Source organism: Camellia sinensis, chromosome 5 (genome assembly GCF_055761805.1).
Source record: "Camellia sinensis isolate YWXY chromosome 5, ASM5576180v1, whole genome shotgun sequence".
In the NCBI taxonomy this organism is placed as follows: Eukaryota; Viridiplantae; Streptophyta; class Magnoliopsida; order Ericales; family Theaceae; genus Camellia; species Camellia sinensis.
Window position 1 is genome coordinate 35,912,852 of NC_138965.1, and position 16,311 is coordinate 35,929,162.

The 16,311-nt window shown below is 33.4% G+C and overlaps 1 protein-coding gene across 2 annotated transcripts; it reads left to right on the forward strand.

Moving 5' to 3' along the window:
* Nucleotides 1–137: 137 nt before the first annotated feature.
* Nucleotides 138–13,115, forward strand: LOC114277885 (leucine-rich repeat receptor protein kinase HPCA1). Of its 2 annotated transcripts, none has more exons than XM_028219837.2 (19): nucleotides 138–918; nucleotides 2,462–2,582; nucleotides 2,680–2,751; nucleotides 3,226–3,300; nucleotides 3,393–3,464; nucleotides 4,188–4,349; nucleotides 4,447–4,521; nucleotides 5,306–5,377; nucleotides 5,468–5,539; nucleotides 5,662–5,730; nucleotides 5,929–6,012; nucleotides 8,084–8,155; nucleotides 8,341–8,475; nucleotides 8,734–9,215; nucleotides 9,309–9,467; nucleotides 9,732–9,868; nucleotides 10,147–10,366; nucleotides 11,564–11,805; nucleotides 12,400–13,115. In XM_028219837.2, exons 1-19 carry the CDS (start codon nucleotides 837–839, stop codon nucleotides 12,868–12,870), a joined length of 2,874 nt encoding a protein of 957 aa, XP_028075638.2. In that variant the 5' UTR covers nucleotides 138–836; the 3' UTR covers nucleotides 12,871–13,115. The 2 variants fall into 2 exon arrangements, with proteins under 2 accessions (XP_028075638.2, XP_082724764.1); XM_082868638.1 differs by having other exon boundaries at nucleotides 620–918; nucleotides 3,393–3,482.
* Nucleotides 13,116–16,311: the final 3,196 nt, after the last annotated feature.

Below are 16,311 nucleotides of genomic sequence, written 5' to 3' on the forward strand. Positions count from 1 at the left end.
AAAACTAGGCTTAGCTTGAAAATTCTTGTACTATTTTAACTTATTTATGGAAATAGCCCTGCTAAATTACGTTGGCACAATTCCAAATCAAAAAAAGTCTTATATATATATTACCTGCTCAAGTTACATTGACACAACCCCCAATCAAAAAAGTATTAAATCACGTGTGATTGTTCACATGATTTTCAATTGGCAACTTGTTTGAATACTTCACCATCAATGATTAGGAAAGTAATTTCTTTAGAAAAAGTTACTGATTGACTAATCTGCAGTGAAAAATAAAACTTACCCATGTCCGTAATTTTGCTGATGGTGCCTTGAATCTTTCTTTCTTTTTTTCTAGTGGAAGACTCAAACAAATATCAACAACAGCCTACCAATAAAGACTTGTGGGTTTTCTCTTGCCAAGCCTTCAATATTTAAAAAAAAAAAAAAAAAAAAAAAAAAATTAGTTTATATTGTTGACTTAGGTGCCAACAATTAACCCTAACTAACCAGGGTTTTTTTTTAAAATCTTTTATTGTAAAAAAGATGATGGAAATTAGTTCATAGTGTGTAGTTGTTGTATTGCAGTTAATTTGAATAACTCAAATTGTATATATGATATTATTTAATATTTGGGGTGAGTTGGTGGCGGCCAGACATGGTTGTATTAATGTACTGCAGATATGAATGTTGAATAGTCAAGTAGATGGGTAAATATGAAGAAAATTTCTTCTCTTGAATACTTCTAATAATGAACAGAAGGAAACAGAATAAAAGAAATTGGGTGGTTTCAAAGTGCTTCCTTTTAATTCTGTGAGTTTCAAAAAAGTTATATGTTTCTTTCTTGAATAATGGGTTCAAGAATTCAGGTCTTTCTGCTGGTTATTTCTGTCCAAATTTTACTTGTGGCGGCGTTTACGAATCCTCAGGATGGTAAGTTCAATTCTTATGTCCAAGCTTTTAGTTTGTTGGCATCACTAGTTATATTTGTGTTTAATGATATATGCATAAAGAGGGCTTCAATCTCTGTTCTTAGCTTTTCCATGCTTTGGTTAATACAAACAAGAATACATCCCTGCTTGTTAGTTAATGGATTCTCCAGAAAACACAAAAGTTCTTTAGCTGATGTTAGGATAGTATATGCTTGAACTCTTTCTGGTTTCTTTCTCTTCACACCTTCTCATTTATTGTGCAGTTGATTCTTCATAAAAGGAGAAGCAATTATGTTTTCTATTGTTTCTGACTGTGAGAACTAACTGAAATTCACTGGTGGATGTTGTCATTTCCTCTAATCCTTTCAAGCTTCATCAATCAAAAGATTAGATCTATGCCCATTACTTGGTTATGACAAGCTATTTCTCTCTGAAGCTGTCTAATTTGCCTGGGAATACTTTTCACTATGCAAGGATGCAAACTGGAATACATAGTTGCATTCCTACTAATCATTAACTTCTTTCCAAAACTAGAAGTCTTAGATATGCTACCATGTTTTATCTTGTTTAGCAGTAAGTTCTTGTAATCACCCTGACTCCTGACTAGCATTGGTGTGCATTAAGTTTGCATGGGTATCTTGGGTATGTATATCAATAAGAACAATGAACCCAAATGACAACTCATTGGCTAACTCTTTTGGGTGAGCCAGTTGTAATGACATTCTTTACGCTATGTTTGGATCATGGATTTGGATAGGGATTTGTAGAGGATAAAGGAAACGAGAGGGAAATGTGAAAAACATTAGCTTATATTCATTCATTCACATTTCCCTCCCTATTTCTTTTCTCTACATAAATCCATGATCCAAAGCAACCTTAGGGTGAGTCTTTTCTTTTGATGGAGGTCCCTTGTGGGGATGCAAGGCGATGAATTGAGTATATATCATTTTGGGTGAGTTTCCGAGATTGTTATTATTTTTTGTTCTAAGACTAAGTCGTAATGGCATCCCTTGGCTAACTCTTTTTGGGGGCCCTGGAGACATGAGGCAGTAAATTGGGTATATACCATTCTGGGTGAGTTTACTTTTCTCAATTTGTATGCTATTTTGGGGTCACTGAGAGCCACAAACAACCTTTGGATGTTTGAGTTCTTTAACTGAAACATGAAATGGTCTTGATTATTCAAAAGTGGGGTCACTTAAAAACAATCTTTTGATGTCTGAGTTCTTTAATATCAAATGGTCTCTGGCTATTTAAATTCAGAAGTGGTAATACGAGTACCAAGGCAGTTCCTTGAACTAGAAAATATTTGGTCAAATGAAATCTGAGAAGAGGGCGAGCTCTAGAAAAGCTGTCCCTTCTGCTTATAGATTACTGGCTGCGGTTGGTTTATCATGTCCCAAGCTATGGTTTTCCTGAATCCTAATAAAAATTTTGGGGTTCTCCCCTTACAATATTTTCATCTACAAGGAATGTCTTGGAGAGTTTGTGTTTGAGATTTTTTGGCAATATAACTCTGGAATTTTATTTTGTCTATGATATAGTTGCTGCTATAAGCGCTCTCAATGATGCCTGGCAGAACACACCACCCAGTTGGGTTGGGCAAGATCCATGTGACAACAATTGGGAAGGAATTCAGTGCACCAATTCACGTGTGACAGCTATGTAAGTCCCCATTGTGTTTTTCTCCTTTTAAATGCTTATGGAGAGTTGCTTATTCTGCATTTTCAGAATTGAAGTTAACTATCAGTTTTAATGCCAGAACATTAGCGAGCATGAATTTGACTGGTCAGCTGCCCGGAGACATTGGATCGTTGTCTGAATTACTGACTCTGTAGGTCTTCTATTTTCACTGTCCCTTTGCTTCCACGAATGGATACAGTTTTATTTAATGAAGCATCATTCAGTTACCATTGTTCATTCTGGACTACTATACTTATTTGGATTTTTCAAAGATCACCATTCTTTATCAACAATCCGTGCTCCTTGTTGACTTCTATATACATCTAGTACATATTAGCTATGTTCCCAGAATGGAATTCATCTTTTATGTCTTCACACACACTTGTTAGTTCCCTAATTACTTTATATCACAAATGCACAATACTAATAGTGACACACTAGAATGGTTCTACAGTTCATGTCACTTAAAATGCCTGATTGGCGTGGTAGAAAACACTGCCTGGACACTAGTGTCCCTACTTTATTAGCATTAGCTTTTTGAAATTGTTGTTGTTATTTATTTATTTATTTGTTCTCTCATAAGAATTGTTAAAATTGAGTTCTGACTATTAGTTTCTGCATATAGGGATCTATCTTACAACCGGGGCTTGACAGGTTCTCTTCCTGCATTAATTGGAGCTTTGACAAAGCTATCAAACCTGTAAGAAAATTTTGATTGTTGTTGTATGGTGGCTGATTACTCAGATGGATATATGTGTTGTTAACAACCACTTGCTTCTTCTTGCATCTCAGACTCCTGGTTGGTTGCGATTTCTTTGGTCCAATTCCTAACGAAATAGGATCTCTGCAGCAGCTGGTCATGTTGTAAGCATTTGGACTTTGGTATTTTTCTTCTGTTTAAATTGAGAAATTATAAATGTGAAACTTAATTTGAAGTCTTGTCAAATTGACAGCACAGTTTTACCATTTTAGCTGCTTTTGGTAGGAGATTAGAAATTCATAGTTGAAGGAATGTTGCATCTTAGGTGTTAGTCCTGCGATGAATAGAGATGGGAATTTTCACTCCTTAAGCAGCATGAGGCTCGTTTTCCCTTGTGATGGAATCATGGAATGACAGAACTCTAAACAAACTCAAAACAAGCTCAAATTGTCAGATAAACTGTTTCACCCTCTGGAATTATTGACATAATCAGAAAATGAATAGGACATTAACTACTACCTTCCACATACTTTTGACACAATAATTGTCTGCTCCCTCAATAATTTGATCTTGAAGAGGATTGAGTGTGGAAGTTGGTTTCCTATGAAATCATAATATTTGCTCCTTTCAAACCTACTCCCACAACTTAATCCTCTTTCATGCGTCTAAAAAAGTAGAAAAATTGAATCTGGGATCTATTTTTGGTCATTGAAATCTTGCATCAGAAGCTCCATTCTTTGAATTCGTATCATCCAGTAGGCTTTTGCAAGTTTCAGTTCCAGAAATTTTGAGTTGAAGTGCGCATATACTGAATGTCTTACAACTTACTATGTTTTACGGTGTAGTTCTGCGTCTTGGCCTACATTTTAATGCTTTCATTCTTTCAGGGCTCTAAATTCCAACCGCTTCACTGGAAAGATACCTCCTACAATTGGTAATCTAGCAAATCTTTATTGGTTGGATCTGGCTGACAATAAGCTTGAGGGAACCATCCCTGTCTCTAATGGGACCACACCTGGTCTGGATATGCTGGTCAAAACGATGCACTTGTATGTCTAATATTTCTATATGTGTGTGTATTTAATCTGTTTAGTCCTTTCTATGTTGTTCATTTCCATATACTAATGACCTTTCTATTATGTACAGTCATTTTGGAAAGAATAATCTCTCTGGCGAAATCCCACCTAAACTTTTCAGTTCAAACATGAGTCTGATACATTTGTAAGTTCTATTGATCTAGTTATTTATCCAAAGTGTCAGTAGTATGTACTTGAATGATAGGACAAGAGGTTATGCATCTACGAAAGCTTTTGTAGTGTAAGACAGACACAACATATGTTAAGAGGTGTTTTTTTTTTTTTCCCTTGTAAATATATACATATTTTCCTGTGTTGTTTATGTACTAAATAACATGGATACGGATACGACACAATAAGAACATGTTCACACAATATCTGGACACAAGAAGGTAGGTACACTCAACAAATAAATATATTTTTATGTATATACATAAAAATAATAACTATTTCTTGTTTTTTACATTACAAATACATATATATTTTATTAAATCAAAATAGTAAGAAATTATTTTTCTATAGGTGAGAATAAGAAGTCCTAATATCTAATTTAGAAAGCTTTATTCATAAACAATGTCGAAGTTATTGGTTTTAGAATTCCTAAAATAAAAAATTATGAAGTAGAGAGATTAATAGGTATAAATTATAGTAATTTTTTTCAAAAAATTATCATTGCATCCCAAATTATTTTCTTCAAACTTTCAATGTGTTTAAGTGATAACCATGTGTGTCCCCCAATTGTTGGAAGCATGTTCAACACAAACATGACACCTTAGAATTGTCTTGTGTGTTCGCTTTGTTGAGCATTATTTTTTTCTATATATAATGGGGAATGTTGGGTTTAATTTTTCTAGCAGCCCAATACTCGTACAAAATACCCTAAATACAGAAAATAATTTCAGTACTTTCATGTGAAATGATTTGAGCAGGCTTTTGGACAGCAATCAACTCAGTGGCAACATCCCTTCAACGCTAGGATCAATGCAGAATTTGGAGGCGCTGTGAGTATCTCCATGTCATACCCAATTAAAATCATAAAGTTGTGAATTTCCATGGAAGTTTTGAATTGAGTGTATCTTTTGTTGGTACAGACGTCTTGATAGGAACTTATTAAATGGGCCTGTACCACCGAACCTCAACAACCTTGTAAATGTTCGAGAGCTGTAAGTAGACAAAACAAATATTTTTTCTGATTTAAGCATCTATACTTGTTTCTAGGTAGACAACTTAATTTGTATTCGATTTTCAACTAAGTATTACAGACTTTCAATTTTTCTACTTTTAGGTTCTTGTCAAACAATCAACTGTCTGGCTCCTTGCCCAATCTTACAGGCATGGCCACTCTGAACTACATGTAAGTAGTTACCATGTTGTTTACTTAGGAAAAAGCATCATGATTCTCGAGCACTTTTCTAATGGATATCTTATTAATTCCTTGTTTTTTCCTTCCTAAGAAAATTTACTTTTCTTGCCATCACCTTGTTGTTGTTATTGTATTCCATACATGATACATACCAATTTATTTATCTATTGACTAAAATGTGACTTGCAGGTCTATTAGCAATAATTCTTTTAACGGGTCAGATTTTACTGCATGGTTTTCAACCTTACAATCTGTGACAACATTGACCACATTGTACGTCTCTCTCTCTCTGTCAAAAAACATGCATGCATGCTGTCACATACAAACACACAACTTAAGAAGATTTCTTTGAACTATTTAAGGAATGCTACAAGGGTTCTTTTCCACGAGTTAGCTTTATCTAGGACCTTATGTTTTGTTGCATCATAGTGATCATGCCTCTTCGCACAATCGTAATCATCTGTTTTGGCCTTCTTTTTGTCTTTGGAATATTTTCAACTAAAAATATTTCACTCCTTGCCAGTGTACTCTTGGGATTTGCTACAGATAACTGAACAATTGCAGCCAATTTTCTTATATTTTTCTTAGTTTTGGGTGATGCAATTTGTTTGAAGACCTATCTTTTCTCCTCTATCAGTCATTTATCAAAGCATATGCATTCAAGTAGCCAATCATGCTATGCCGTAATGCATGACTCACCTCATGATCATACAGAGCTTCTTTTTTTTTTCTTTTTTTTTTCTCTCTTTAGTTTATTATGTATGTGTTGAATAAAAAACACTAAGGGCATATTTGATTGGATGGATTAGAGCATGGGATTGGGATTATTAATCCGTGGGCCCAATTATCCTACGTTTGTTTTAACATTTTGGTTTAGGATTATTAATCCAATGGATAATTAATCCAACAAATTTGTAGGATTATTAGTAATGGGGTAGGGGTGGGATTATTAATCCAATGGATAATTTATCCTATTAATCCAATTGAATAGTGAATACCACACTAATTTTGATAGGATTATTAATACCTCACTATTAGTCTTGTGAATCAAACATGGCCTAAGAGCCTTCAACTTCTGCCTTACTCCCAGTTGCATAACATCCTCTAATTCTTTGACTCACTCATATTCAAATTTCGATGTTGTCTATCCGTCCTCCATTATTTCATATATCCTTTCTAAATCTTTTTCTTTGAACCTCTGAATTTAGATCCACAGACAGATGAACTAGGTAATTGGCAAACAACATGCATCATAGGGTGGTGTCTTAGATATAAATATTCATGTTTAGAAGAATTTGACTATTGGTTTTGCATTGTTTTCAACCTAAAGCTACGTTCTTTCTCTTCTACAATTTATGATTTTCTCAAAGAGACAGAATTACAATCTGTTGTACAGGCAGATTAAAAAAAAATCTGTTGTACAGAAACCCATTAGCATCATTTTCAATACCTCTAATATTCCCAATGTAGCTTTTGAGGAAGGAAAAATGAGATTTAGCCAAAGTACTGCAATTAAAGGCAAGAAAGTGAGCAAGTGTTTGTTCATCCAAATGCAAAAGTTGAATTTGCTTGGTCTGTGAGAGAGGAACAATTTGTCTAAGTTACCATGGAAGCTTTTCGGGGTTGGCAAGGATTCCCTTTTCCATTGGCAAGCCCTGGTTTTGACAAAGTGCTTAGACCTATTTGGTGCAGTTTATTGTAAGCTAAAAGTTTATGATCAGAAAGCGAAAGCCACAAGCACTCCTCCCCAAGCTTCTAGATAAGAAGCTTTTTTCAGCTTATTTTTAAGCTACTTTTGCCTAATAAGATGTTAGAAGAAGTTACACCAAATAATCTGGTGCAGACTCACAAAATAAAAATAGAAGCTATAAGCAGGCTCATATAAGCTGCACACCAAACAGCCCAGTGAGCCAGAATGAAGGCATGCATGGCAGCGTAGGAATTTGATTTTTGGACCAATTATTGATTGCTATTGGACATGGTTGTAGGGCCTCTGGTAGAGTTTTAAAAGTATTGAAAAAAAGAAAAAAAATGCCATTGAGAGCTGGAGACAATAAGGCTTCATCCTGACATGTACGAGGATGATTTGATATAGGAAGCTGCATATTTTCTTTGATGATGTCAGCTAACTATTCATTTTTAAGGGAAAAAATTGATGTAGGACAGTAGGAACTACGAATCAATCTTTCATAATCTGGCTGCAAGAACTTTGAAAGATGCTTATCATTAAACCAAAGATGGATAGAATTGTTTCCATTACCACTGATCCACTTCTTTTCCTCATTTTATTCTTGGAGTGGTCTATGTGCTTGCAAATATTCACTAGCTAACATTGTACTGGCAGGATGATGGAAAATGTAGGACTTCAAGGTAAAATTCCCGCCGCTCTCTTCAGCCTTCCTCAATTACAGACTGTGTAAGTATATTAGTTTAACCTTATATGAAATAATGGCCTATAATACTGCATCAATATAACAGTGTAGACACCAAAGTAATCAAAATGTTAACTCCCTAGTTTTAAAACACAATTGATTTCTTGTTATATATTTTACGTCATGAACATTATAATCATAATCAATTTGCTTTGGTATGTGGTGTCAGTGTATTGAGGAACAACAAGCTTAATGACACTTTGGATGTTGGCTCCAGCTTTAGCAGCCAACTGCAACTTATAGATTTGTGGAACAATTCGATAGATGGCTTTACAGAGAGAGCGGGACTCAAGTTTGAGTTAATGTAAGTAGTACTCGATATTGTTTTTTGGGCCATGATTCTAAATAACGGTATCAGCATATGTATCGGTATCATCAATATGGTTCATATATGAGTCAATATTAGACAATATCAGCTGATATATTGATAAACAACGGCTGGAAGTTTAAAATCCCAAGACATAACAGCCGATATTTAAAACCTTTCTTTGGCAATTCTATCTACAAGATGGTGTTTATAACCTCATCCTCATTGGTATTCTTCTCTATCTATCTTCTGCAGACTTGGACAAAATCCATATTGCACGGGAGCATCACAAAATAAATATTGTACCGTTGAACAGTATAATCCCTTATATCCTCCACAAACAAATAATTGTATGTCTACCACCTGCAGTTCAGATAAAATTGCCAGTCCCAAGTGTGTATGTGAATATCCGTACACGGGTACCATAGTCTTCAGAGCTCTTTCCTTTTCATACCTTGGAAACCCAAGTATCTACACATCTCTCACGAATTCTCTGATGGATTCTTTCCAGTCACTTAAACTCCCTGTGGATTCAGTTTCTCTGGGTAATCTAACTGCGGATTCAGATAATTACTTTGTGCTAAATGTCACAATTTTTCCATCTGGCCAAGATTATTTCAATCGAACAGGAATTTATGAGATTGGGTTTTTCTTTGCCAACCAAACTTTCAAGCCTGAAGAAAAGTTTGGATTTGGACCCTATGTTTTCCATGCTGCCATGTATGGGAATTTTGAAGGTATTAATATTTACACAAAAATGTGATATGAATAAAATATGTTACAGATCTGTTGGGCCTCAGTCTAATCTCTATCCCCTCTCTTGTCCAAAGGATCTGCAGGAACTAACAACAAGTCATCAAGTAATGGCATAATTATTGGAGCAGCAGTTGGTGGTTCTGTCCTTTTGCTATTGTCTCTCCTTGCAGGAATTTATGCTTTCCGTCAAAAGAGAAGAGCTGAAATTGCTGATAAACAGAACAATCCATTTGGTAAAATTAGGATTTAATTTTAACGAAGTCTTTTCATGTAGAGCAATGATATATATCATCCTTTCTTCTTTTCTTTGTTTTTTCCCCTCACTGTGTACATGGCAAGATCTTATTCTTTTTCACTATTTTCTCAATAACCAATCGTGAGTATCCAAATAGTTGGTGATACAAAATAACAAAACAGTGACATATAGCATTTTTGTTTCCTATAATCATATCTTATTCTTGGGTTTCTTATGTTGCACTAATGTCATACCAATGTAGCTTCTTGGGACCCAAGTAAAAGCGATGGTGATGTTCCACAGTTAAAAGGAGCTAGGAATTTCACATTTGAAGAGCTTAGGAAATACACAAACAATTTTTCAGAAGCCAACAGCATTGGATCTGGTGGTTACGGAAAGGTTAATTTCTTATATTCTTCTTGCTGGAGATTTGATTGTTTGCAAATCTCTTCATTGATAAATCAAATAATTACTAAACTATCATCTACTTGCAAAGTCATTTGGAAAATTCTGAAAAACAATTCTATATATATGTAGATATTTCTTTGGTTTGAGTATCTTTCCTTCATTTTTAGTTTTTCTTGTCGACACATTTCTCATCTGTCTTAATATATTTTGAAAAGCATTTCTTAGTGATGTATAGCTTTCATATTCTCACCATTTCATTTTATCTATAGGTATATAGAGGAACTCTTCCCACCGGGCAATTGGTTGCTGTCAAAAGGGCTCAACACGGATCCATGCAGGGTGGTATTGAATTCAAAAGTGAGATTGAGCTTCTATCGAGGGTACATCATAAGAACATTGTCAGCTTGGTGGGTTTCTGTTTTGAGCAAGACGAACAAATGTTGGTGTATGAGTATATTCCTAACGGTACACTGAGGGAGAGTCTTTTAGGTACTTACACCTAATTTCCTAATCTTCTCTATCAATATTGAAGCTGATACTAGTTGAACTGCAATTGCTTACTTTATGGTCAATCTAAGAAGCATGGACACTTCTAAGCTTGTTGTGTTGGACACCGTGTTAGACAAAGACACAACAAGAACACTGGTCAGACACTTTCCATTACCTGTTGGACACACGTCCATACATACCTAATATTAAAAAAAAAAAAGAAAAAAAAAGAAAAAGAAAAAAGAATTGTAGATGTAGACATGCTTTAGACACTTGGGAAACACGTGTATCGCTTAAACATATAAAACACATTACAAGTTTGAATAAAATAACTTGGAATTAGGAATCCAATAATAAAATAAAACAACATAATATATATATATATATATTCTTCTACTTTAGACTTTAAAAATTATCATCTTTAAATTAAATATTCATATATAAGATGAGTGTTGCTGAAATAAGGATGTTAAAGTGGATGTGTGGCAAGACTACAAAAGACAAAATTAGGAATGAGTATATTTATGAATGGGTTAGAGTAGCACCAATAGAAGATAAATTGAGAGATAATAGTTTGAGATGGTTTGGTTATATACAACGGAGACCAACAGAGGCATTAGTGAAGAGATGTGATACAGTGACGGTAGATGAAAATAGTAAGGGAAGGGGCAGACCTAGATTGATGTAGGTGAGTGTGGTAAATAGAGATATGAATCTCCTTAATTTGACTAACCAAATAGTTTGATTTGGTTTGATTTATAGTTTGGTCATATCCCTTGTGTGTCGTGTCATACATTTTTTGAAAATACCTATATCGATTTGTCAATGTTATATTTATGTGTCCATGTCCTTGCTTATTAGTGGTTAATGAATATAATGGCATTCTTCGTTGCAAAAGTAGCATGTTCATTATCATTTTTCTGTGAGTGAATGCATTGCATTAGTTCATTGTAGGATACAAGACTCACTATATTTGAAAATGGAAACAAAAATCCTTTTGCAGCCTCATCTTTCTTAAACCTCGGTTGAAACTTGAATGTTTCACATATCTTCCCTAGCAAAAGGAAAGGAAAACAAATATAACAAAACAAGGGATCCCAGAGTTCGTAAACTTCATTATGATTCAGAGCCATAATCTTGGGGATTGGATTCATCCAATGGAACAATAAATAACTAAAATACATATTACTTGTGCAGGGAAGTCAGGAATCAGGTTGGATTGGATGAGGCGGCTTCGAATAGCCCTTGGATCAGCAAGAGGTTTGCAATATCTGCATGAGCTTGCCAACCCTACGATCATACATAGGGACGTCAAAACAAACAATATCTTGCTGGATGAACGCTTGAATGCAAAAGTTGCTGATTTTGGTCTCTCCAAGTCAAAAGCTATAGGTGACTCAGAAAAGGATCATATTACCACTCAAGTCAAGGGAACAATGGTCGGTAAATTTTTCTCCAAACCCTGTTTATGAGAGAACAATAATTTACTATAAATTTGGAGTAGGATAAAGATTTAGAAAATTCATCGGAACCATAGTTAACATCCATTTGTTTTAGTTCTCAATTATGAGAAAAATTCTTGTGAGATGGTTTTCAAGTAGTCACAGAACTCCATCCAGTAAACACTGAACCTATTGTGTTTCACGAAAAACGATTATGCTTAGCATTTTCGATCTGTATGTCTTTCTGTAATTTCTTCCCATTAACAGCAATTGCTTTTTAATCCTTTTTTTCCCCCTCTCCTTTTGTCTGGTGGTAGCTGGTTGATGTATTGGCTCCCCATGCTCTCCCACCTTAAAGAAAGAAAAAAGAGAAGAAAAGAAATCACAAAAATGTTTGTGTCTTTTATTTTATTTATTTATTTTGGGTGAAATTTATTGGATGCCTTATACATTGTTCTGCACTTGCTAAAAAAAACTTTAAACACTTTCAACAAATTTATGGAGCCATAGGGCTAACAATTTTGAGTTCTTTGAAGATTCATGATATGGCTTAGGATTATGGACTAAATGTCAATTGTTTTATTGGTGTAGGGCTATATGGATCCTGAATATTACATGACCAATCAGTTGACTGAAAAGAGTGACGTTTATAGCTTTGGAGTGGTAATGCTGGAGTTGATAACTGCAAGACAGCCGATTGAGAAAGGCAAATACATTGTGAGAGAGGTGAAACAGAAAATGGACAAGACAAAAGTTGGATATAATCTTCATGACGTTCTTGATACAGCCATTTTGGGCACTACATTGGGAGGTTTAGAGAAGTTCGTGGATCTGGCGATGAGGTGCGTCGAAGAATCAGGAGCCCAGAGGCCTACAATGGGTGAGGTGGTAAATGAGATCGAAAACATAATGCGAATTGCTGGTTTGAACCCCAATGCTGAATCAGCAACCACTTCAGCAAACTTTGATGGGATTAGCAGAGGGTACAGTCATCCTTACAGTGATGAAAGCCTCTTTGTTTATAGCGGGGCCTTTCCACCTTCAAAGTTGGAGCCTCAGTGAGGTTAACAATTTACACTCACAATTGTTGATATTCATAGGGCGGTTGACAGGTATTTGTGAATGCATTTTGAGTAGGATATATGTAACCATGTGGTGAAGAATCAAACTGTGAACTGAAATGAATTCTTTGTTTTTGTTTCTTTTGTTGGACAGTATTGGCTTGTGAATACAGAGAGTGTGATACAAGTATAGCAGACTACAGAGTTGGGTATAAGAGGAGTGATGAGTTTGACTAGCTTTTTACATGATTCTTTGTTTGGCAATTTCTAAATTGGAAAATTTTCAGTGTGCAATACATACTGTATGCAATCCTAATACAAAGCTACAGAATTATTTGATAATTTTTCATCAAAAGCGAAAGTTTGAAATTACCCACAAAACTTTCATCATAACAAAAAAGTAACTTTTTAGCCATTACTAAATGCTATCAATTTTTTTAGATTAAGAAAGTAAAAAGTTACTAGAAAAGTAACTAGCAGAGAGATTATTCTCTATGTTGTATTCCCACTAAGCAAGTTTCACAAAGGGTTTCTATTTTTTATTTTTTTGGATTTCTTGAGAGCCTCAACTGGCTAACTTAGTCACTCCGGTACATTCTCATATAAGGTTGTGTAAAATGTAATATTCTTCCACTGATTGATTTAAAAAAAAAAAGAAAATTTTTTTTAAAAAAAATTCTACATCTGGTTCTCTTCAAATTATATACTAGTGGGAGTCTTTATTCTTGATTTCTTAATTTCCTCCCAAAAAAGAAAGAAAGAAAGAAAGAAAGAAAACTCTCTAAAAAAAAATTCTACATCTGGTTCTCTTCAAATTTTATACTAGTGGGAGTCTTTATTCTTAATTTCCTCTCAAAAAAAATAAAATAAAATAAAATAAAAAATTAAAATAAAAAAAGAAAAAAAACTACCTACATCTTGCTCTCTCCATTTCCCGTATTAGTGGGAGTTTCATCATTAGGTCATTTAAAAAAAAAAAAATAGCATTTGATAGAGTTTTCTAAATATGATTTGAGAATAGGAGTTGTATTTTGATATAATTTGGGCGCAGAAAATTTGTTTGGTGAATGAGTTTTGAAAAGAGTTTTAAATTGAGTGTGAAATTTTTGATGTGACATTTGATATCTGATATAAAAATTTACAACTCATAACCATACACACAACTCAAAAATCTATTAAAAGCTAATAAATTTTTTTTAAAAAAAATTCAAAAATATTGTTTTATTAAAAATATGTATTAAAAAAAGAAGAAGTGCCAATTGCAAAAAAAAAAAAAAAAATCACACTATTCAGGTCAACCGGACGGCCGGCCGGACGTCTCAGGGGACGACTGATAAGCCAAATTTCAAAATTTAAAAGCCCGCTAAGAACGAGTTTTTAAAAGGAGGGGTGAAATTAAATTTTCAAAACTCAAACCAAATATCATACTAGAATGTAGGGGTAGAACTATGATTCCAAAACCCTTCCAAACACATCATAATGATCAGTTTCTTTCATTTCTAGGCTTTGCTTGTATATATTGTATAGAGTGATGAGTGATGATATACACACAAAATGTATATGAAATTTTCATACATAATTATGGAATTTAATGGTGGTCTTTTATTTTAAAACAAAACACTCATAAAAATGTCTAATTTTTATAGTAATGTCATTACTACATTATTCTTGTAATATTTTTTTATATAAATTTTATGTATAGATATCTTGTTCTTATAGTATAATGTGTTCTATTTCCATCAATTGTGTTCCAAACATTGCATAACAAAACTTAGCTATTCTCATCCTCATTGTTATAAACATCGCAATAACAACCTATTTTTTTAATGTTTTCCTAATTAACTGCTAATATTCCTATTTTCCAAGTCCCAAGAAGCATGTTATTTTAGTTAGGGTTGTATAAAAAATCTTGTAGAACCGGTTAGTTCAAATTAGGTTAAATTGCATGGTTTGGTTCGATTTTGTACAAGATTGATTTGGTTCCAGTTTAAAAAAATTTAAGAACAGTATAAATGGTTTGACTAAAGAATTTATTGTAAAAAATCGTAGTTCGAATAAAATCAAGCAGAGCTTTTACATATAATAAAACACTTAGGTTTTTGAAAAAATGTCCTACATAGCACTTTAAATGGATAGGATTTTCAATCTAATGATTGAAAATATGTCATAACTAGCATATTTTGGATGATGAGATGTTTTTATTATTCAAATTAAAGGGCTTAGATACTTCATTTATTGCTTAGACAAATATTTGTCTCTTATAATTTTATTGAATGATTTTGAAAATCAGATTGGACGAGCCGGTTTGGATTAACCATCAAACTCGAATTAGTTTGAAAACCAGCCTAACTAGAGCGGGTTGAACCAGTTTGCTTTTGTATAGTCAATATTGAAAAAATTGATATTACAAGGAGTTAAACCCAACCCCTTAAACTTTGGAGTATGAATTTTCACTATGTCACCATGGCTTCCTATTATTATATACGAGATATATAATATTTATTGTATTATTCAAGTAATTTCTTTCAAACACATGCATAATTAATATTTTTAAAACAATATTTATATAAAAATATATATAAACATAAAATTTTTGATAAATATATATCTTAAATTATAAAAATATTCTAAATGAATGTACTTTATTTATTTTTAAATTATAAAAATATTTATAATATAATTATGATGTCACAGTTTGATTCTGATTCAACTCCGTGGTTGAATTGATGACCTGCCCACCTAATTCCTTTTTCGATTCGCTCACGGGTTCAATTTTTAAAACATAGCGTAGAACACCTAATCTCTCACATGACTGATTTCAACATTTGAACTCTCTCTCTCCTTTACTCTCTCTCTCTTCCTAGATTCACTTGCTTATTATAATTTTTGTATGTACTTAATTATTTTTACCTAATACACTCAGTTGTTAGTCTTAATATTTGTTTACTATGCAGTTAATTTTAATTGAGTAATATCTTACAAATAAATAACATTTTTCATATTTAAGTTGATACATTATTTAGAATTGAGAGTGGCATGGGTTATAACATTTTAAAAAACTCACATGCTTTAAATTAAATTTTTTAAAAGTTTCACCCAACTCATTTTTACATAGGAATTGCATCCAAATAAAATTTTAATGTGATATGTCATATTTTTCAGCATGTCAACGTCACAAGTGGCTTTAGGCGCGGGCTATAACCACTTGTCATAACTAGTCTATATAATCAAGCAACTAAGGTCAAGTTTGACATTTTAAAAAAAATTTAAAAAAATTTAAAAAGTTAAAAAGTCACTATCTTATTTAAGTTATATCATCTTATTTAGGTCATATTACCTCTCTATCACATCACTTCAAACTCAACCCATACTCAACTCATATTTCATAAAAATTCAAAAAGTACACTAATTTAGGACACCCCAAACAACTCCTAAATTTTTA

Excerpts from the sequence above, each read along its gene's own strand:
- LOC114277885 (XM_028219837.2), top strand. The coding sequence starts at position 837 with ATGGGTTCAAGAATTCAGGTCTTTCTGCTGGTTATTTCTGTCCAAATT. Across the intron at positions 8,476-8,733 it reads GGACTCAAGTTTGAGTTAAT|ACTTGGACAAAATCCATATT; the intron begins GTAAGTAGTACT and ends TATCTTCTGCAG. Across the intron at positions 9,468-9,731 it reads TAAACAGAACAATCCATTTG|CTTCTTGGGACCCAAGTAAA; the intron begins GTAAAATTAGGA and ends ATACCAATGTAG.